This window comes from Pieris rapae, chromosome 21, assembly GCF_905147795.1.
Source record: "Pieris rapae chromosome 21, ilPieRapa1.1, whole genome shotgun sequence".
NCBI lineage: Eukaryota > Metazoa > Arthropoda > Insecta > Lepidoptera > Pieridae > Pieris > Pieris rapae.
This window is the reverse complement of record NC_059529.1, coordinates 1500248-1522339: the sequence shown is the minus strand read 5'-3', so window position 1 is coordinate 1522339 and position 22092 is coordinate 1500248. Positions and strand designations below refer to the sequence as shown.

At 31.7% G+C, this 22092-nt stretch overlaps 4 protein-coding genes across 4 annotated transcripts; 1 reads left to right on the top strand and 3 right to left on the bottom strand.

The window, feature by feature from the left end:
* Positions 1-469: 469 nt before the first annotated feature.
* Positions 470-4268, bottom strand: LOC110997714 (protein phosphatase 1 regulatory subunit 7). Its single transcript, XM_022265998.2, has 6 exons — positions 4086-4268; positions 3774-4005; positions 3445-3573; positions 3040-3202; positions 2299-2607; positions 470-1829 (listed from the first exon to the last, which is right to left on the bottom strand). Exons 1-6 carry the CDS (start codon positions 4090-4092, stop codon positions 1656-1658), a joined length of 1014 nt encoding a protein of 337 aa, XP_022121690.2. The 5' UTR covers positions 4093-4268; the 3' UTR covers positions 470-1655.
* A 2101-nt stretch (positions 4269-6369) lies between these two features.
* LOC110997725 (TBC1 domain family member 31) lies at positions 6370-9119 on the top strand. Its single transcript, XM_022266013.2, has one exon. The coding sequence runs from the start codon at positions 6504-6506 to the stop codon at positions 8910-8912; it is 2409 nt and encodes an 802-aa protein (XP_022121705.2). The 5' UTR covers positions 6370-6503; the 3' UTR covers positions 8913-9119.
* On the bottom strand, positions 8986-14578 carry LOC110997727. The gene is made up of 9 exons (XM_022266014.2): positions 14464-14578; positions 13969-14100; positions 13555-13680; positions 12445-12611; positions 11873-11981; positions 10373-10455; positions 9905-10079; positions 9273-9504; positions 8986-9140 (listed from the first exon to the last, which is right to left on the bottom strand). Exons 1-9 carry the CDS (start codon positions 14473-14475, stop codon positions 8986-8988), a joined length of 1191 nt encoding a protein of 396 aa, XP_022121706.2. The 5' UTR covers positions 14476-14578.
* A 639-nt stretch (positions 14579-15217) lies between these two features.
* LOC110997706 (26S proteasome regulatory subunit 7) lies at positions 15218-21951 on the bottom strand. Its single transcript, XM_022265977.2, has 10 exons — positions 21747-21951; positions 21615-21652; positions 21361-21534; positions 21134-21273; positions 20256-20424; positions 19778-19910; positions 18848-18974; positions 17067-17163; positions 15920-16128; positions 15218-15398 (listed from the first exon to the last, which is right to left on the bottom strand). The coding sequence occupies exons 1-10, from the start codon at positions 21817-21819 to the stop codon at positions 15254-15256; spliced, it is 1305 nt and encodes a 434-aa protein (XP_022121669.1). The 5' UTR covers positions 21820-21951; the 3' UTR covers positions 15218-15253.
* Positions 21952-22092: the final 141 nt, after the last annotated feature.

Genomic DNA, 22092 nt, shown 5'->3' with positions numbered 1-22092 from the left:
TATTTTTTAAATAATTAAATTTTAAGGTTAGTTATTAGATATATTTTTATGTATTATGTTAATGTGTAGGTAAATGGTTCGAATATACGAAATCCTCTAATTTGTAATAATATGCTTGTTTCTTTGTAAACAAGCATATTATTACAATAAATGCAATAAAAAAATCGTTCATTTAATTTTAGTATGTCACTAGTTATTTTATAGAAACTATTGTTTAAAAACTATCGCATCGACGTCTCTATAATTTTTCGTACTTATTTAATTAACAAATTCAATTCCATTATAATAGTTATAGTTTTGTTTACTATTCAGGGATTTCGCAATATTACAGCTTACATAAATTATATTGCATGCATGCAAGGAATTCTACATAATGACACGAAAACTATTTCAAAATTAGAGAAAAGTGTAGTCATTATTTGTGAATATTTTTATGAATATAAGGGAAGAAATGCAAAATGAAAACACACATAGTTGAATGTTTATTATAAATATAAAGTATTATTCACAATTCAAAATTAACCTTATTCAGTACGCCCAACAGAGGGCGTTGCTTGGTCACAAGGCTCGAATGAGATTCCGAGACTGCCTGAAAACCATTTCTCTATAGTTTATGAATAAAACTGATTTTTATTTATCTTATTCTGTAACGCAATTAAGAAAATTATTTTTATTAATATCGATAAAGATATTATTGCGAAACATCAAGGTTAATGAAGTTTTGTAAGGAAAGAACTCTCAAACTTGATTCAGTAGTTCCAGAGGTGGCCTCTTCATGGTAAAAAGATGAGATGATGATGATTCACAAGGCAAAGGGGACGGATTGAATTATATAGTTTTATTGAATAGTTGGAAAATATTACTTATAAAGGTTTTGATAGAAGTATGCACCAAACATTAAAATAGCTGCCGTTTAAAAAATGTTTTGAGTAGAGGTACAGTAATATACGACATAATTATTTTACACAGGTACTCAACTACAACTAACTAAACTAAAATAGGATGTATATAATTTTAAATTTAAACAGCGATATTACAAAAACTATTATTATATACAACATATTTCTCATATTGATATGAAAATATTTGTGCAAATGAAAACTGCAGATATTGCATCTGATTCAAATAAGCGCTATAACGAAATTTATTCAATATTTTCACATAACTTATGTACATTTATGAACTACTAAAGCCAAAATTTATTCCATACTAATGCTAACATGACATACAATTATTACACAAGAATAAAACTGGTCAATGACGTAATTTACAAATTAATTATAAATGAAAATTAGCAATGATTAATTCAATCGTGCGACATGACAATGAAACTAAGCTGGCGAATGAAAATAAACATAATTTGGACTTAGAGAGATTTTATATAGCTTTCATATTAGATTAATTATTCTAAGACAAGATTTGAAGTATAGTATTTTCAATAGTATCTGACTTTTTAAACATCTCAACCTTATAATAATTAGTATTATTAAAAAATAATCTGGTAAATTATTAAAACTTTTTGTTTTTTTTTTCAAAAATTTCGGAACTATATGTATCAACACTTAAGTAATTAAAGAAAAATATCACATAAACAAGGGATGAAAGATCAAATAAAAAAATATTATTTTATTTGCCAGCTAATGATTCCATAACATTTATTTACACAGAGTCGCATCAATTTGCTGTAGCGATGGCAGGATTAGCTTTAATTTGCGCCTGTAAGCTGGGTCCGAGGCCAAAGGGTTCCGTTCTAAATAAATGGTAGCAAGTTTCTTGTTCTCTTGAAGGTATTCTATTGAAGACCATTCTGATATTTGGTTATCGTTTAACTGAAAATTTGATATACATTGTAAAATGTTAGCTGATGCGGTTTGTTTGTGAGGAAACTAGCAAGCCTTAACCCAAAAGTCGATGGCGGGTATAGGCAACAAGGCAGATCGCTTACTTGCCTATAAGTGATCATAAACAGATACAAAAATGTAGAATAGACCTAAATGTTTAATGCACTCTAGTTTTTATTACTACAAATCTTTTTAATATTCCCTTAATGTTTGAACATATAGCTTTCTGTAAACAGCAACAGAGATTTTCCAGAAGTCGCAGGTCCATACACAGTCAAACTTACTGATATATGCTTTGATTTGAGATATGATTATCTATGCATTTAAGTGATATATGTTCATGGTAATAAGTAATATGTAAAGCTGTGTCTAGAAAAGCTCATTATTGTTTGAAATTGAGCAACAAATTATCTTATTAAAGATTCAAATTATATATTTTAAATAAATTTAACATTACCCAGAGTTCTTCCAAATCAACCATATGCCGAACATTATCAATTACTGTAATTTTATTCGTTGACAAATCTAATGTTTCTAACTTCACTTGGTAGTCCAAATTCTCAATAGTTGTAATACCATTCTCTGAGATGTAAAGTTGATCTAATTTTGTTAGATTCTCCAAATTCTCAATTTTTATTATCCTGTTACTTTGCAAAACAAGTATTTCTAAATTTGACAGATCTTCAAGATTTTGTATTTTGTTTATTTTGTTTTTACCAAGGTACAGTTGTTTGAGTGTCCGTAAACCGTTTAGGTTTTTTATTTCCTGTAAAAAGACAACATTTTCAATGATATATATTTGTTTTGTTCAGCAACTGCCACACTTTATTTATATCAATAATTATTTATATCTTACAGTAACTATAACATTATTTAACATAATTTTTTTTTGTGTTTCTGCTATTATGGCTAACATGCATTTTGTTGACAGTCCTGTCTGAAGGACTTGCATCAGTCATAACATAATTTATGAATTATTAATAAATAATGTCAATCAATAAATATACTGAAAAAACTAATTTTATATCTTAGATTAATGTTATTCTGTAATTGAATTAAATACAAAATTTAATATAAAACTTGGTGAAACATTAAAACTAAAATGTCACTTACAACATTGACTGATTCATTAACACAAGATCATCAAAGAACCATCACTAAATTAAATCATAATATATAAATCAATATTTATATTTACCCGTATTCTGTTGTCTCCAAGCTCAAGCAGTTCCAATTTGGTGAGGTGGTTAACATTTTTTATTTCTGTGATCTTGTTTGAACTTAGAAAAAGCTTCTTTAAGTTCTGCAGTTTATCTAGCCCAGATATTTCATGGATTCTATTGAAAGATAAATCCAGAATTCTGAAATTTTAAGGATAAGGATTTTTTCTCAATTTTTATTTAGTTTTGCCACTATTTTTAAAAGGTACTGATTCAACTTAAATAAAAATATTACAAGTTAAAAAAATATTTAGTCATTAAAAGACCTCAATTTTCTCAGCCTCTTATATAGGCATACATATATTTTGTCTCTAATTTTATATTTTAATACTCATAAGATTTTAATAGTATGTCTAATAGTATTAACTTGAAACTACACTTACTCTAGATTCACAAGATTATCCAAATTCTCAACAACTGTTATCTGGTTGTCATATAACTCAAGCTCAACCAGTTTGTTTAGCGTGTCTAAGCCCTCAATCTTCTTTATCAAATTCCAACGAAGATATAGTCTGAAAACATGGAATGCATATAATACCTTTACTTATAAAAACCAATTGGAATCTTGTAAGAATATAGAGATATCTCTATAAATGTATATTATATAATAAATGTCTCTATAAGATATACTAAGATTAACGAATACACAAGAAAAAATAATGTAATTCTAAATGATATTTCAATAATATGTTTATCACATTAAAGTTGATACCTTTCTAAATTCTTCAAAGGTTCTAAATTTTCAATTTTACCGATTTTACCATGATTAAGATCAAGTTCCTCGGTATTTTCATTAAAAACAATGATTTCCTGTGTCTCAACTTCAGGTGGGGGTGGCGTTACGGGTGCAGGTGGAGATTTATCACCACCATTGTTTTCACTTCCATCATTGCCATTAGGTACAGTATTTGCATCGCTATTCGCCACCGTGGTATCAATATTATCTGAAAGTCACATTAATTAACAAGTAGGCTTATTTGCTTGACCAATCAAGTAAGAAGGTAACCTTACAATAAATACTTACCAGCCATAGCAGGTCCTTTAGTTTAATATATATTAGCTTATTTGTAATCGACTAGCCAATATAAATAATTAAAATGATCTCCCGTTGTATGTTCTTAATTCTTAGCCGGCGTTTATTTTTAATTAGCTTTTTAGTTTTTGCGACCAAAATTAACACTTTCTGTCACTTCAAAGCACAGGTTAGAACATGTTTACAAAAATAATGTTTTGAGTTTTGACGTTTGTTACATTCATAAACATACACATAATAATATATAAGTGCAGACTAAGAAAACTTTTTAAACTTGAAAAGCTTTAAAAATTTCATGAACTAAAGTTCTACATGTGAATTATTTTCTTAATTCATTACAACAAGCCAACAGGAAATAGTTAAATCCATAACTATTTTCTGTACCTTGGAATCAAATTTCTGTATCTGCTTCGTGATCATATGATCACGACAATATTGTTACAACAACAACTAACAATATTGTTTTCCTAATCAACCTGTTAAGGCGATCAACCTGCTTAACACCGTCGACTTTTTCAGGGTAGGAACGATTATTAATTAAATGTGTACAGATTGAAAGCCCTTTTAAAATTGATGCTTGGTTCAACCTTCCATCTCAAGGATGGTAGTTCCTCGCTGATACCAGTGGGCCAATTGCTACGAATTAAATAGGGTACGAAACTAGACACAAAGTTCGTGCTCCAACCAGCACCCATGTCAGCGTCATAACTCATAGTGGTGATCGGCATAATCACTGACGCAACAGAGTTTGTAGGTTCTTTGGATCATGTTTATAATTTTGAAAATTCTTATACAAGTAGAGAGTCACGTCAATTGTGAGTATCATACTGTATAGGTGTAACTAGAAAAATGTTTGCATAATAGTCAGGTTCGCAAAGTAAGTTCAGGTTTGAGAAAAAACGACCGAACGAAAATGAAAAAGTTAAAGAAGTTAATAATGCATTTGCAAGATAGCGACAGTAAAGTATGTCTAACTTTTATAATCATATAAAAACACGTTCTCTCCTGCGAATATTATTTAATAGTCTATGTCTCCGGATTTATAAACCAATTTTAAATAAACTTGAAATCACTCGAACCCAATAAAGTTGTTTCGGCGTCTACTGGGATATATGAAATATGTCTCAGCAAAGTAAAATATTTATATAAATTAAAACAGTACATAAATTGTATTGGATTTTCGAAGTAAACGAAAATCAAACAAATATTTTAAATATTTGATTTAATGCCCTATGGCCTTAACTAAGGAAAACATCATCAGTAATAAATTGCAAATTAACTGTAAGTTTTATACCAATAAATTATCTTTGAATATTTAATGAATATTTTTTTATTTCACTTAATTTATTTTTTACATACCCACACTATTCCCACACACATTAATTTCCCACCACAACGTTACTTTTTCAAATACAATTCTTTTATTAAATAAGAGTAACCACACCTACTTTATTTTTAATAATAAAATATGATGCCCTTTTGTAGTTTTTTACACTACATTGTTTCATTTTCTACATTTGCTATTTTTGCGCGGTCCCAGTGTTAAAAACACACATTATTTTATAACTAGTAATCGTTTTTAGATATTTAAAGCCCGGTCCACATTTGTAGCATGTTGACGTATCATGTATCGTATTTACTATTTGTATCCTAAATATGGACGCTCATTTTGTCCATGTCGCGTATTTAAGGCGTATCTTGTAAAAGACGCGTCCATACTTATCAAATACTGTATCATATCAGTGTATCTGCTTTTGATTGTAAATCAAAAACAAAAGTGTTATAAAACTTATCAAGTTGTGAAATACTAATAATGATAATATAACAGGGACAAGTCACCGCCAAACTGTGAGCAATTGCTGAAATGGCTAAACCTTTTGAGAACGAAGACTTGACTGAACCATACGAGAAGGGAAAGGTACACTGAAAGACACGCGTATCAGGAAATGATACATCGGAAGAAAAGTGAGCGTCTATATTTGTAAAGCAAAAGCCGATACACTGACTTGATACAGCTTATGCTAAGTATGGACGTGTTTTTTACAGGATACGCCTTAAATATACGACATGGACAAAATGAGCGTCCATATTTATGATACAAATAGTAGATACGATACGACTGATCATAATATGTAGTCAACATGCTACAAATGTGGACCCGGCTTAAGGGATACTTTATCGTTTTCAATACCAGCTTTCAGCCAGCTCGGTACAAGGATTTCTGAGTGGCCGTCTAACATCCCTGAGGGATAATACACTACAATGCACCAGAAGTGTCTCTGTGGTAAAATTTAAATCACAGTTTGTTTGGTTTGAATTTTGATGTTTGTAATTTGTATTGAATTCGCTTCCGCCAAATTTGAAATATATTAACAATCATTATTTTAAATTCAATTTAATATTGATGTAATGGACCCAAATCATGAAGCAAACGACGGTATAGAAAAGTTCGATTTAAAAGTCAAGTCAAAGCCCAAATATGGTGTTATATTACAGCTTCACCACACTGTCCGCGGTCGCCGTATCAGATTTTCTTCAGCTTCATTCGATGATATTCACGAAAAATTAGCATGTGCGGATAATGTAGGCAATATATTTATATTAGATTTTGCTGATCTGAAGTTTTGGAAGTTAGCAAGTCAAGGACCGTGCACGGCACTACACTTTTTTCCCAATAAGCTAGATACTTTAATAGTTGCTAACAAAAATTACGATATACATTTTATGGATATAGAAAGCGGTTCAATATCCTTCACATTGTCTGGACACAGTGCTCCTGTAAAACATATTTCCTATTCAAATAGTAAAATGAATAATCTTCTAACAGCAAGTGCTGCTGAAGCTATTTTATGGGAACTTACAAATAATACCAAATATTTTACATTGAATACTTATTCTGGTGCTCAGATTCAACAAATTATGTTTACACCAGCTGGTGATTATTTGGTATCATGTTTTCAAAATGATACTGTTCAAATATGGAGACATGAAACTATGAAATCTGTGAAACAGATTATACCAAGTGAATTAAAACATATGAAAAGTATAGCGTTTACTATGAATGGTAGAGCAATGGCAATGGCAGGGCTCTCTCCAACCTTAATTTTGTTCAGCATGGATACATGGAAAGCTCTTGTGTCTATTGATCTAACAAAGTACAATATATCTGGAGTACAACTTGTTTCATTCATACCGCAAGTATTTGATGGTGGATCTAATAAAATACTGGGTGTCTTAAGTAGTGATTGCATACTTTATATGATTAATGTAGAGACATTGAAAGTTATACATATCATTAGCTGTGAATCATCTGGCATTAGAAATTTTGTAGTTAGTCCCAGTGGAAAATATTTTCTGTGCATTTTACAGTTGGGTGAAGTTAATGTTTATAACACATCATGTGTTTTGGACTTGGCTAAAGTTTCAAAAGATAATGTTAATGTACCTACACCGGCTCATATAAATCCTCCTTATAAGATTCCATCTAAAAATGATTTACACACAAAATTAGAAGTTGAAAAAAGGATGCGCACATGCATGGATAGTGTTAGACTGAGAAGAATACTAATGCAATATGGGGAATATCCTGAAAAATTTAGATCAGTTATTTGGAGATCACTTCTAGTGACACCTAGAAACAAAATAGCTTATTCAACTCTTGTTGATAAAGGAATTCATACAGCTTTTAAAGATATTGAGAAACAATTTACAATTCACAGTACAATCACTCTGAAAAGTTTGAAAAGACTGCTGTCATATCTTGCTCATTGGTGTCCATTATTTGGGGTTTTAAAATTTCTTCCAGGCTTTGTTTTCCCATTTGTTAAAGTATTGCATAAGGATCCTTTATTATTATTTGAGTGTGTTGCAACAGTATTGATGAACCAATGTCAGCTTTGGTTTGAGTATGCACCCTTTCCACCACTTAGCATTTTGGCGATAATAGAGAACATTTTAGCAGAACATGACCAACAACTTTTAGATCATTATTGTGAACTCGGTATAACAAGTCAAATCTATGCTTTAAAAATCCTAGAGACTGCTTTTAGTGAAGTTCTCACATGTTCTGAATGGCTAATTTTGTGGGATCATATTGTGAGCAATGAACCATCATTTATTTTGATGGCTGTTGTTTCATATAACATTATTCAAAAAAACGCCATAAGACGACTGACTACACACAAGCAAATAGAAAACTTTTTTCACAAACAAAATCCTTTGGATAAGAAATCATTTTTAAAAAAGGCCTATTATTTATTAAATGAAACACCCGAGGATATTCATCCGAGACGATTTTTGAATTCTTTTATATCTCTTGAAAAAGGCATAAGTTATCAACAATTTTCCGGCTATCCTAAAGCAACTATATGTCTGAAGCTTGCTAGAAAAGAAAGAAAAAAGAATAAAACTGAAAGATATACTTTAAAAGATCTAACAACAAAAAGTCAAGAGCGAGAAATAAGATGTCGTTTAAAAAATAATGACAGCGATATAGATACTAACTCTGAATTAAGTAATGATGATAATTTTGGTACTGAAGAAAAGCTTTATAGAAGTACACGACGCCAGGCGTTCCAGAACAATGGAGATACAGTTAAAAGAAACGTGAAGGACGACTTGATCCAGAGCATTATGTGTCCAGCTACAGTTCAACTAAAGAGAAGCAAAAAGGTTATAAAATCAAATAAAAGAGAAGATTCAGAGAGAGCTGAATCTATATCTAAAAAAAATAAAAAAGCAAATCAGAATAATCAACTAGAAAAAGCGGTTGAAAAGTTACTCTTTAATACAAGTAATACAGAAACAGATGGAACATAAAGTCTGTATTAATGAAAAGACAATATTCAATACAAAAATTTATTAGCCATAAATGAATAACACAAAAGAATATTTAAAGATTCTGATCTTTTGGTTTTCCAGAAGACGGTTTCGGTATAGTTGATTTAATGTGGCTGAACTTTTTGTTAGATGCACTTAAATTTGGACTCATCAAATTCGATCTCGATGTACTTGGCGGTGGGACAACTTTATTTGGCTTGAATAAACCTAAAAAATACCAAAAATAATTTGTCTTTCAGTTAAATTATGATAATATTATAATTTACAACTAAAATCGAACTATAAATATCTAGGAACTATTCGCTAAGGACTAAAGAATGAATAAAAAATACTACGTACTAGTCAATTTACTTTCTTTAGGTTTTTTATCTACTTTTGTTGCAGTATCCTTATCCTTTTTAAGCTTCAAAAGGCTAGGAGAGAGACGGCGTAGGCGAGACGTTTTCTCTTTTGTAGTGATGCTTGATGTGCTCGATTCACTTCTTTTAAGATTGTCTTTCTCATCACTTGGTGTTACTGATGCTGGTATATTGGAACATGACAGGAAGTGACCTTTTGGTGTATCTGTCACCTAGAAAGCCATATTTTTATAAATAAATAACTTCTGTCTGAATCGCTTCTATGAATTTCGTGTACATATATTAGTCATACTCTCTACAATACTTTAGTCCAGATTTCCATATATTACTTGATACTTTAATTTTATTGGTGGATAGGTAATCAGGCCTGGTGCTTTGCACACGCCCTTGAATTTTGGGTCTAAGGCATTCATCAAGCTAGTATCAATTGAACATAGAAAGAAAAATTAATTGCGTTATCGCTGTGATCTGAACGTATAAAAATTTACAGACCGAACTAAAATATTTTTTTAATTCTATGGTGAAATAATCTGATACAAGGCATTTACTGAAAGGCAAATCATGAAAACCTGAACAAACATCAGAATTTGTTATCTGTTCTAATGTACTCACTTTTAAAACAGGTATCTTGGAAACATCTAATTCCTGGCAAGACGAATCGTTTCTAGTTTTATCACTCATTGTTTGGATAACATATTTAATATGTTTTTGGGTTTCCTCGCAACAATTTGAAGCGCAGATAAGCTTTTCTAAAATATATTTCGTTATTTGAGGCTCTTGAATAGGGCTACAAAAAACGCGAGCGTTAGATATTTTATATTTTAAGATTAATAAAAAATTAATCAGTGGCGCTACAACCTCTTTAGGTCTTGGCCTCAGATTTCTGAATCTGTTTCATGATCATTTTTAAATCTCTTAGGCAAGTAGGTGATCAGCCTCCCGTGCCTGACACACGTCGTTGACTTTTTGGGTCTAAGACATGTCTGTTTCCTCACGATGTTTTCCTTTACCGTTCGAGCAAATGCTAAATGAGCACATAGAAAGAAAGTCCATTGGTGCACAGCTGTTACTTCTAATTACCTTGATGTTTTGTTCCATCCACGGAGACTATCCGGGGTAGATGTCACGGAATACGTCCTTTGTCTTTCAAGGATCTTTGGTATCTAAGTAAATGATTCAGTAATAGCAATCAAAATATAATATTTAAAGAAAAACACTTTTTTACGGATTATAGTTATGTATTATTGTATTTAAACTTATAATTATTTGTACATAATTTTAAATTTAAACCGACGTTTCGCGTGCTTTACAGCGTGCGTGGTCACGGTGACTGAAGACAAAGGTGTTAAATGTCAAAAAGTATTACGTACAAATAATTATAAGTTTAAATACAATAATACATAACTATAATCCGTAAAAAAGTGTTTTTCTTTAAATGTGTAAAAGTTATGTAAATAAAAGACAATACTAAAATATAATATATACAAATAGAAGTAATTAGTTATCAAATTATTAAATTATTTATTTTTAAGCAATTTGGAATGTTTAATGTGCAAAATGTGAGCTCTTGTAGTGTCACCCGAAGTCTCTCCCCTGTCCCGTTAACTACCTTACCGACGATAGGACCCTCATCAGGATCATCGTCTCCGGGTCCGAGCGTGACCTCGCCGATATCAAGCGGGAGTACGAGGTACGTCAAGACTCTCGGCAGCGAAGTCAGGGGAGAGACTTCAGGTGACACCACACTCTGTTCCTAAGAATTATATTAATGAAGCTATCAAGATTTATTGAGCAGCTTAGAGGCAATTAAGCAAAATGTGGTGCATTCTAAAAAGACCACAGCCATCTTGGAAGCCCAATAATAATGCAACAATATCAACTAACTCCCTTAATAACACATAAAACCGATACGTTAAAACTATGGTTTTTAACCTACAGTTTTTATATCTGATTAATTAACTATATAATTGATCTGTTTATAAGTCATCAAATATGAGTAATCCCAACTTTTCCTTTGGAGTAGACTCTTGGGCCATGGAATTCAATGCACAGGCGCTAATTAAAGATATAAGTTGGTACCTAGCCTCCGTCTAGATGCCTTAGCAATAGTGTATGTAGAAAGTCAAAACTAAAAATGACGGATAGTGTCGACAAATTTTCATACAAATTTAGTTTTCGACTACAATATACAATATGTACTGTTAAGGCATTTGGACTGTCGCTAGCTCACCAAATCTCAATACAGCAAGGAAATGATGCCAGCATTAAAGGTGCCACAGGAACCAACACATACATATTCAAATATTCCACGCAAATGAAGGAATAAGAAAATTTTTAATATTTTATTAACACTTTTTTAATTATTAGATATTATTAAGGCCTTAATTGATAAATTTAAATTAATTTAGGAAAAAAATACTCTAGTAGGTAGGTCATAATAAAATGAGACTTTCGAGGCATTTGCTGAATCTCAGCTTTAAATCTATATTCTAGAATGTCAAAGTGAAATCTAGTTTCAAAAGCTCTCAAAGTATTGGAGCATAGGGAAAAAGCCGATGAACTAGATGGTTCTGAACTTACCTGACGCTTAAAAGATATTGGCATGGGGAACGATGGTGACGTATCATCAACAGTTGTCAACGTGTCCAAAGATCGGTAACGTGTCGGTGTGTCTGCTTCTAATTTTAGCCTGTAAAGAAACTCTTCGCTATCAAATAGTTAGTAAACTTCTGCTGTATAAACATTACCTGTCCACGTCTTATCACTAACTACTAACTGACGTGAGACCGATCTTGAATTAGATTATCATGATTCATGTGCACTGTTTACTTTTTGTTTTGTTTTATGTAACCTGTATCAGTTTAGTTTATTTTTATTTCTTTTTGTTTCTGTTTAGTATGCTGTTTTTTTCCTATTTTTATTATTGTAATATAAGTACTCACAGTGGTTGTCTGGAAGAAATCTAAAATAGCTCTAAAGCGGGGCCGCCAGTTGCTTTTCAATAAATTATGTTTAATATATTTTTTTACATTTTATGTAATGCAACGAAGTGTTAATAAAATAAAATATGTAAATAAATAAATTACATTTTATTTCAGCTTTCAGTTTTAGTTGTTTTTTTCCGATAAAGAAGTACCTCGTTAATACATTACCTTGTCTCATGCGTACTAAGTTCCAACATACTAGCTGATCTATTGGCTTCTCTAGGTTTTTCATTGGTTTTGTTATCTTTGATGAATTTTACAATATTTTGTAGTTCTTTGGATATTTGCTCCCGATGTGTTTTGGATAGATATCCTAGAAGACCGCTGCCGCTTTCCTGTAAATTTATTTCATCATTTTCAGCTTTAAACACTGCGTAGGAATAAAGATGATTGTAAAAATAATAGTTACACTGAAAATGAAAAACGGCGTCATGTAGAACTTTACCAATACTTTTGTTTTTCGAAGTACCTAATCTCCGATCCTCTCTACACTCAAATTTTATCTTTAGTTTTTGGGAATAAATGAATGTCGCAGGGCGCCAGGGCAGGACTGTATGGCGAATGACGCATTATCTCGACACATGCCATAGTCAAATATTCAACAGTCCGTATTGCGAAATGCGCTGAAGCACAGTCGTGGTGAAAAAGGATCTTGCTTCGAAGGCGTTGCTGTCGAATTATTCCCAAGACAGTAGCCTGTCACAGCTTTGTTGTTGAGTAAGCCCACGAAGAAAGTTTAATAAATCATTGATCGAAAATTTTCTCGCGCTGGTTCATTTTCACGTGTAACAAGAGTTTTAGATTTACCGCCAATTCACAAAAACTAATGACAAATGAATGCAATATACTACATTAAGTTATCAAAGAATTCTAAAATTGAAATAAAAAAAAAAGTTTTATGTAGCAATGTTTCTAACTGGCCAGTTCTAAACATTTTCAGTGTTACCCACGTACCGTTTGAGCAATTTTTGAAATGCATACATAAAAAAAGTCCCTAAAGAAAAAGAGAGGAACCTATGGATGTTAAGGTTAATAAATTGTAAGTAGTAAATCTGCTTACGTAATACTTGAAAGGCCCCTAAGATGTTTTCAAATCAAAAATCATTTATTCATATAGGTAACATAATGTACACTTATGAACGGCAAAATACACTTTAAATGATTCTAATTTTACATTTACTGCCAGTTCTCAAATCAAGGGCGTAGAACGGAAGATAAGAACTGGCAATCAACTCTCCGCCACTCTTTTTTTCTATTCGATAGACAATATGTATTTACCGTATTATGTTGTTTTCCACCTGTAACCCCTGAAACCTCCCAAAAGCCACTGTTGTTTTTATTCGCATCTGGGGGGCATGAGCACCTCGACTCTGAACTTTCCATTACAACGTGCAGTCCAGAAGACTGGAAATTATTTAAAAAATGATAAAACTCGAACACAAGACTAAAAACATTTCAATTACCAAAAAAAATCTCAGAAAAGTACATATCAAAAACAGCAACAAACAGACCTTGAAAATCAAAAGTTATTGTTAAAGAATCTACTTGGTTTAACAATAATTTTTGATTAAAAAACTCAACAAGTTTTTTTATTAAAATAATTTAAAGCTAGGGGCTCCACAATCCTTTGTTGCCACGAGGTCTGCGGACATCTAGATGCGGTCCTGTCTATACCTAATGATAACAACATACCTGGCAAGTTATTATAATATTGCGCGTGGAACTATCTTGACTAATATTAACATCTCTAGTCTCCAATGATTTGACATTGAATCCCAAACACTGCAAAAGTGTGCATAGTTCCACTACATCCACAAAATTGTCCTATAATGTAATCAAATATTTAACAGCGTTATCAAGGACATATCATCTAAATTTTGTGCTGAGAATCAAATCAAGAATAACAATGGGATGTAATCAATAAGCTGAGTCTAGCCTAAGTATACCTTATAATATACAAATACCGAACAAAATAATAAAGGATAAATTAATATCTTACATTATCATACGAAAGTATGATAATAATACGTAATCCTTTGAAAGTAAGCTACCATATCCTTGTAATAATAACAACCTATAAATAATTTAGTTAAAAAATTTGTTTTTTCAATATAACCAATAGATATGATTATATCATCTTGTTTAATAATAATTTTCTTGTAATTAAAATGCATTTCTAATACATACCGTAAGAGACATTGTTTAATGATTAATAATCACCACTTTTTAGATCACAACAAAAGCGCACGAGTAACTAAAATGGCGACAAACTTGGTCGCAATATTTGTTGTACCTAATATTGCTACCCTCAATGTACACGAAATAAATTCTAACCGTACTTTTTGCAAATTTATTTAATATTACAGATTAAATTTTCATACATTTTATAACACTGACATATGTAAATAACTATGAGTTTCTGCTCTGAGTAGAAAATGATAAACACAAAAATCGTAATTTAAGACATGAAGATGTTGCGTTAATATTCTTTTGTCTTATTGTATTCATGAATTTAAGTAATGTGTAATGTGGTGTGGATCTTCGGGCACCAAGTTCGACTCCTTAGATTTCTTATTGTTTTTGTACTTATAAATTTCATTTTTTAAATTATAAATTCATTAATAATCATCAATATTATTTAAACTTAGGAACGTCAAAAAGAAATACATATTAAATGATAAATGCTTCTACTTTTACATTAACTGCCAGTTCTAAAATCAAGATTGTAGAACGGAACAGAACTGGCTATAAACTCTCCAAGTCTTTTGTTTTACACAATGTTTGGAAAGTGCTGCTTTATTAGAAATCATGAAATCTTAAGTAATTAATAATAATATATATGCCTCTATAGCTTAGTAGGCATAGTGAAAACAAGATATCAGTAGGAGCACAGTCTCGTAGGAACAAAACGCATATTTTATTTAAAAAATAAAACACACAATACATCGAAACGGTATATTTTATTCTAATAATAATATTAATTGTAGGTCATGTAGCGAGGTGTAGCCGAGAACTTGGCGTAACTCTTGATGACCTTATTGACAGCCTCGAGGAAGTCTTTCTCGGTCGCGACCTTACGACGAGCGCGAATCGCGAACATTCCAGCTTCAGTGCACACCGACCTGTGAATATCATTTAGATTTATGTACATAAACAATAGCATAGACACAGATAGAACATGATACATCAATAACGTCAAAAGACTAGTAGATGTCTTAGTCAAGGCATTCAGTCATTAGAAAGAAAACCTATTTAGGAATTATGGTTGCTATTTATTATTATGGTCATTATAATTTGACAGAAATCCTAGATGCTATGAAAATAATAAAAGTAAATAATCGTTGTGCATAAATAAAATGACATAGCAAATAGTCTTTAAAGACTTAAGTTATCACAACAAAATTATTTTCGTAAGAAAACAAATGACAATTGTCAAAATAATATAGTATAAATGAAAATCCAATACGTATTTAACATACGAAAGACAGGTGTAAGTAACATTTCAGAATCTAACCCACAGATTATACTCATTAATTTTTTCACAAGTTTTATTAATTTAAAATTATTTTTTACAAATAGCAAAACAAAACCAAAGTTGTCTTTATGGTTGGCGACATAAAGGTCAAAAAAATTTAAAACTCACCGAATCTCAGCGCCCGTGGAGTTGGGACAGAGTCTCGCCAATAAATCGAATCGAATGTCACGTTCAACGCTCATAGAACGTGCGTGGATTCGGAAGATATGCGCTCTGCCTTCGAGATCCGGCAGACCAAACTCCACTTTACGATCTAAACGCCCGGGACGCATTAAGGCCGGATCTAGCGTATCTGGACGGTTCGTCGCCATTAATACCTGTAAAGATAATAATAATAAAAGACTTACGTCTAAACTTTTGGATGTAACGCGCGCACATTCCAACTTGGTTAGCAATACGGATAGTCATCAGAGTTTCTATTGAGGTGGACCTATTTGTTTGTACACTGACTGAGTTCACAAGAGTTGCTAGCTATATTGTTAGTTATGGATAGATAGATTTAGGAATATAAGTTTAATTTTTTAATGTTTTTATGTAGAATAGTGTGTGTGGGAGTTATTTTGGAATTCTATCGTATTAGTAGTTACTGTTAAGATATAAAAATGTAGTGAAATAAATAAATAAAATCAGATGTATATAATTATATGCTTTTATAAGGAAACTCCTTAGAGTATCCTTCCCAGCTTGACTGAAGTTTATTATTTTTTTATGATTATTCGTTACGTCTGAGATAAGGTTGCACTAAGTTTGTTGTATATTATGTCACTGGCCTTAGTATGTAAATAAGTTGATTATTAATAACTAAATATTTTCGACGTCCTGGTGTACAGAAAAACTGTGTCCAGTTTGTGTTTCCATCACACCAACTTGTACTATTTAAGATTATTTATACAGTAAATAAATAAATAAATAAAAATAAATAAGGCCACTTTCTTGTGGGATCCTGTGTTTTTTTTTTTTTTATAGAACAGGGGGCAAACGGGCAGGAGGCTCACCTGATGTTAAGTGATACCGCCGCCCATGGACACCCTCAATGCCAGAGGGCTCGCGAGTGCGTTGCCGGCCTTTTAAGAATTGGTACGCTCTTTTCTTGAAGGACCCTAAGTCGAATTAATGTAATGTAATGTGAACACTTTGTTCGGTGTACGATTTTCGGCATATCTGCCGGTCCGGCAGTATTTGTCGGTAATACAAGCAAATCAGAAATTTTCAAACATTCAAGGAGGTAAAATAGCATAGCATTATTAATACGTACTTTAATGTTACCCCGTGGATCAAATCCATCCAGCTGGTTGATCAGCTCCAACATAGTTCTCTGAACTTCGTTGTCACCGCCGGCACCATCGTCAAACCTAATGATACAAATTAATTCTATAAACATTTATTGTATGACAAATATGAATTAACCCTCCGTATTTAATAGTTTCACTGCGAATTGAATCTATTAAACAATGTCAACATCCAAAACTGGAACTAAAAAGAAAGCGTCGATGAAGAATATAAAACCATAAGAAAAATCATGCCCTAATGCATTTACTGTCAGTTCTCGAATCAAGAGCGTAGAACGGAAGAGAAGAACTGGTAATAAACTCTCCGCCACTCTTTTTAATCGCCAAGTGAGAGCAATTCAAGGTATAAAAAATGTTAATTAAAAAAGTTGTAGAGAATTAAATTCTCTGATTTCTGATTCGTTATTAAACTGGCCTGTACGAATAACGCCAATTTCATATGTAAGGACCCAATATATTAAATATAGGGTTGTTAGATTTAGACGGCTAATCAGCTTGCTGTCAAATCTGACGTGAAATAAACATGTCTGTTGTTTCTGTAGCGTAAAAGCGAAAGTACTCGTTGCACTCCTAATTGTTTAACTGTAACTAACGAATAAATTTCTGCCCTCTCCAAATGATAGGGACAATTACGGGCCATTGTCCCTTTAATAAACATCTTTTGGATGTTCGGGACAGAAAACCTCACGAGCAGAGGCTGTTTAAGCGCAGAAGTAGCGCATAGTCCTGGAATGCAAGACTGTGCCTAAACAACTAGCAGAAATACTCAGAGCAATGAAGTCAGGAGACTTCTGTGCTTCTGGAAGGAGCAAGGCTGGCTTAATTAGCCAGGACTACATAGGTCTAAGTAAGGAAACTGATGCCACCATACCATGTCTGCCCCACACAGGAAATGTAATAAAAAAACTGTACCACAATTGATAGCCTCATTGGTAATGGAACCAATAAAGTTTTTAGTTGTGTTTTATATCGGAGAGCTGTATCAGAACACCAGTTTAGCTTATACAGGGTACCCTTTCTTTACTCTCCTATCCAATAAATTAAATTACTGTGAAGTCGACTTGTCTTTAGGAAAAATGTATTTATTTGAGTGACTCATTATAATTATTTTAAGTTTATTTTTGTTTACAAAAAAAAACGATCCTGTGGGACGCCTAAAAAAGGCTGTCATCGCAGCCCATATACACCCATTTTTAGTGGGTTAGGTTAGGCGTTGTCGTTGGCGTTGCCGGCCTTTGAGTGAGGAGTACACTTGAATTTTGAATAGTTATTGTATTATATTAAATCGAATTCTATTCTCTTATAAGACGAATTTGCACGCCGTCATGTGTATATATGCAAGCTTTAGATTTAGCATTTTTGTACCATATTCTTGCCAATAAATTATTATTATTATAAAAAAAATTGACTTTCACTGTTCTTTGACTAACACCAGGCCGTGTGATCTAAGTAACAGAAATTTAAAATTGGCTACTGGCTTAAGCGCGTGCGCATGGTTAGGCCATGAGGGCGTGGTTTTAAATAGCGTGTACATCATAAAAAACGTACTACATCTACATAGTACTAATGATTTTAATGTGCGATGGGGATTTTATTTACCAACTTCATTACTTTCATTTCTTAATAAACAAATAATTAATTAAACTGCATTGAAATGTTAAGTTCAAATTAAGTGTGAAATAGATACCTTTAAACCGTAAATGATTTAAGGAAATGGAAGACATCCTCACCATTTTGGACAACTCACCTAGCACCTCCAATAGCGTCAATTTCATCAAAGAAGATGAGGCAGGCTTTCTTGCTACGAGCCATCTCAAACAACTCTCTCACCATACGGGCTCCTTCACCGACATATTTTTGAACCAATTCAGATCCTGTAAAACATTTTATACATAACATTGGTATACTCTGCTACTATGCTTTTCCATTAAGTCATTATTAAATTCTTGTGATTTTCGATATTCATTATATTAAGTTCATTTTGAATTATAAAACTGCATTATTCGTTCTAAAACAATGCATGCATGTATTTTATACAAGAAAATAGAAAAAAAATATAATACAATTAAATTAAGTAATGAACATAAGCAAAAAACAAAATCTAAACCTGATGAAGAATCCAACATTGTTTTTATTTTATCTTAATACAAACAATTTGTTTTGTTATAACGCTAGTGTGGGCCTATTTGCACAAAATAATGTTTTGTAAGGAACCGTTGGAACCGATCTCCAAAGCAGTACAAGAATAAAAAATAGTTTTAAACTATGGCATAATTTCTGATTTGACTTGTTACATATTGTGTAGCCTTGAGGGTAAACTTAAATCTTCAAGGTTGTTCAATATGATTTAATTTCGGAGAGTTGTATCAGAATACTGTCTAAGCTTATGAACAAGTATTCTTTCTTTACTCTCCATAATTTAATTATCAGAAATACTTCTCTAATATTTAAAAAAATAACTTGGCCAACACCCTCTGTCTTCTTTGCCGATGAGTAGGGATGCCAACAGGCTTGAATTTTAATGATGTGGAATAAGTGATACCATGATGATCTTATGTTCCAAAAAAAAAACCTATTTTATTTTATTTTTATTTCATAGTAAAAACATTGTAAGTATATCGACAAAATCCATCTTGTGTGTAATATTCCTATGTGTAATGTAGTATACAAAACTCACCAATAACTCTAATAAAGCAAGCATCAGTTCGGTTAGCTACAGCCCGGGCACATAGTGTCTTTCCGGTACCAGGTGGACCGAATAGCAGTACACCTTTTGGTGGCTCAATACCTAGCTTTACAAACTTCTCAGGCTAAAAAAAATAAAAGTATAATTAACCAGGACTTTTTGTTATTTCATGTACCTAATTATTATTAACTATTCCGTACTTAGAATGTAGCACTATTGTAACTCTTACACAATTATAAGAGAGTGTAAGTTTTACTCATTTGTTTTTAATCTAAACCAAAATATATATCTTTAAATTTGTTTTAATTTCTAAGAACTCAATGTTTAATGTTTTTTATAAATGGTGAAACCATATTGTCTATTTGTACAGAAGTTATCTCTTTTGAGTAAATAAAGGAAAAATTGTGTAATCTCTTAAGAAGAACATCTGTTGACCTAAATAAAAAAATGGAATAAAGCAAAAACTTACATGTAAAAGTGGAGTTTCAACTACTTCACGAAGTTTCTCAATTTGTTCCTTACAACCGCCAACATCACTGTATGTGACATCTGGCTTTTCTTCAACCTGCATCATGGTGACTGTCGGGTCTATTTTTGGTGGCAGCGGTATATGAATCTGATATTTATTGCGATCCACACTAAAGATGAAATATTCATATACATTAGAATACAATGGTCAATAATTGATTATTTGCCTTTTTTAAAGCTTGTTATAGTCAAAATATATAGATTTATTGGGTATTTACAATATAGAGATATATTAATTGTTTATTGTGTAAGATGCAGTAGTTGTATGTCTTCCTCTGGACTAAAGAGAATAAATTAATAATAAATTATAAATTAAACTTATAAGATTCTCCCCTCCATAAGTTGTAGTATAATGTTAAGCTCTTGTATATATTATTATATATCTGTGTGTGTTGTCTTCTCAGATTAAATTCAATCGATCAAATCTATCCTCACCATGTTAAGACTTAGAACACAATATTAGCAGAATTGTGATTTACCATTCAAGAAGTCACCATTAAAAATAAAGTGAGAATAGTTTGTACTGTCGTTCATAAAATAACTCAAACACCATATCTTAAGTGGTAAGCTGAAAGTATGAACTATAATTTAGGAGCATGAATGTAAGACAGCTTACTAATGCAGTTTACTTTTTCTCTACTCCATACTACAATTAAATCTATAAAGGACCTCAGAATTCTAATATTGTCCAGCAGAGCAAAAAAAACATATAAAAATCTAAGCATATTGCTTGTCACTCAAATCACTACTAACATAATAATTAAAAAGAAATGATCTCTGAGAAATTTCGTATCTAATATTCACAAAAAAATTACTTACCCAACCCGCATTCCTTCTTCAATATCAGTAGGCGCTACAGAATCAGCCAGATCAACTACAAACTTTGCAAACTGCTTTACATTAATAATGTATTTAGGATCATTGGAGTCTGCATTGATAATCTTTGTGCATCTTGCTACCTACAAGTTTAATAAATAAATAGATTAGCTGCTATACTATATTGACAATGTTAATAAAAAACATATACTTTACTACTTAAACCATACCTGCAAAGGTTGCTCATTTTGTAAAGTTTGTTTATCTGCTGCCAAATCCCAAAGAGCTGGTGGTGCCAATCCAGTATCTGACTCCTTAATACCAGTAAGTTCATTAACCCTTTTCATTACTGTTTGAATACCGTCTTCTACTTCTTTGATAATTTTAGTGTACTGACCTTGCCCCTAAACAAAAAGGTATGGTTTAATCGTGACTAGCTATTGCCAACTTAGAATCCAAGCAAGATCCTAAGAGGTCTACTTACATAGGACTTTAATAATGCGATATCCCCTTCATCGAGCGCTGAAATGAAATTAGATAGTATATGCGAAATTACATAGTTTTAGTAGAAGTAAGTTTATTAAAAAGGAAGTTTACCATAGTAATAAAAACTCACATTTTATCTCTTTTTCTGGTTCTTCTTTGTCATCTTTGATTTTTCGCATATCATCACCTAAGTGGTCCGGCATTTTGGCTCTACTAAATAACCTTTATTATTATTTATATTTATAAATTATTGTTTGATCGTTGTGAAAATCATTCAATCTCAAACCTACTTAAAAATATTCAGTGATTCTGAATTCTGAAATCAAAACCCAAGTGTCAAATTATTTACAAGTCACTCCAAGCATAGACTATAAATCATCAACACTATATCTATAACAACTTTTATATAAACTATATATTTTAGCTTATAATTAAAACTAGCATCATTATACAAATGTATATTTTAAATCCCGAAA

What these genes read in the sequence shown, in the direction of transcription:
- LOC110997714 (XM_022265998.2), bottom strand. An exon ending in CCTTTGAAGAATTTAGAAAG is followed by an intron (nt 3,574 to 3,773) that starts GTATCAACTTTA and finishes CCATGTTTTCAG; the next exon opens with ACTATATCTTCGTTGGAATT. An exon ending in TTGATTTGGAAGAACTCTGG is followed by an intron (nt 1,830 to 2,298) that starts GTAATGTTAAAT and finishes TCAAATTTTCAG; the next exon opens with TTAAACGATAACCAAATATC.
- LOC110997706 (XM_022265977.2), bottom strand. Translation starts at nt 21,819, where the DNA reads ATGCCGGACCACTTAGGTGATGATATGCGAAAAATCAAAGATGACAAA. An exon ending in ACCAGAAAAAGAGATAAAAT is followed by an intron (nt 21,653 to 21,746) that starts GTGAGTTTTTAT and finishes ATTTCATTTCAG; the next exon opens with CGCTCGATGAAGGGGATATC. An exon ending in TCGCATTATTAAAGTCCTAT is followed by an intron (nt 21,535 to 21,614) that starts GTAAGTAGACCT and finishes CTTTTTGTTTAG; the next exon opens with GGGCAAGGTCAGTACACTAA.
- LOC110997725 (XM_022266013.2), top strand. Translation starts at nt 6,504, where the DNA reads ATGGACCCAAATCATGAAGCAAACGACGGTATAGAAAAGTTCGATTTA.
- LOC110997727 (XM_022266014.2), bottom strand. An exon ending in GGATGGAACAAAACATCAAG is followed by an intron (nt 10,080 to 10,372) that starts GTAATTAGAAGT and finishes CGTTTTTTGTAG; the next exon opens with CCCTATTCAAGAGCCTCAAA. An exon ending in TAAAGAAAGTAAATTGACTA is followed by an intron (nt 9,141 to 9,272) that starts GTACGTAGTATT and finishes GGTATTTTTTAG; the next exon opens with GTTTATTCAAGCCAAATAAA.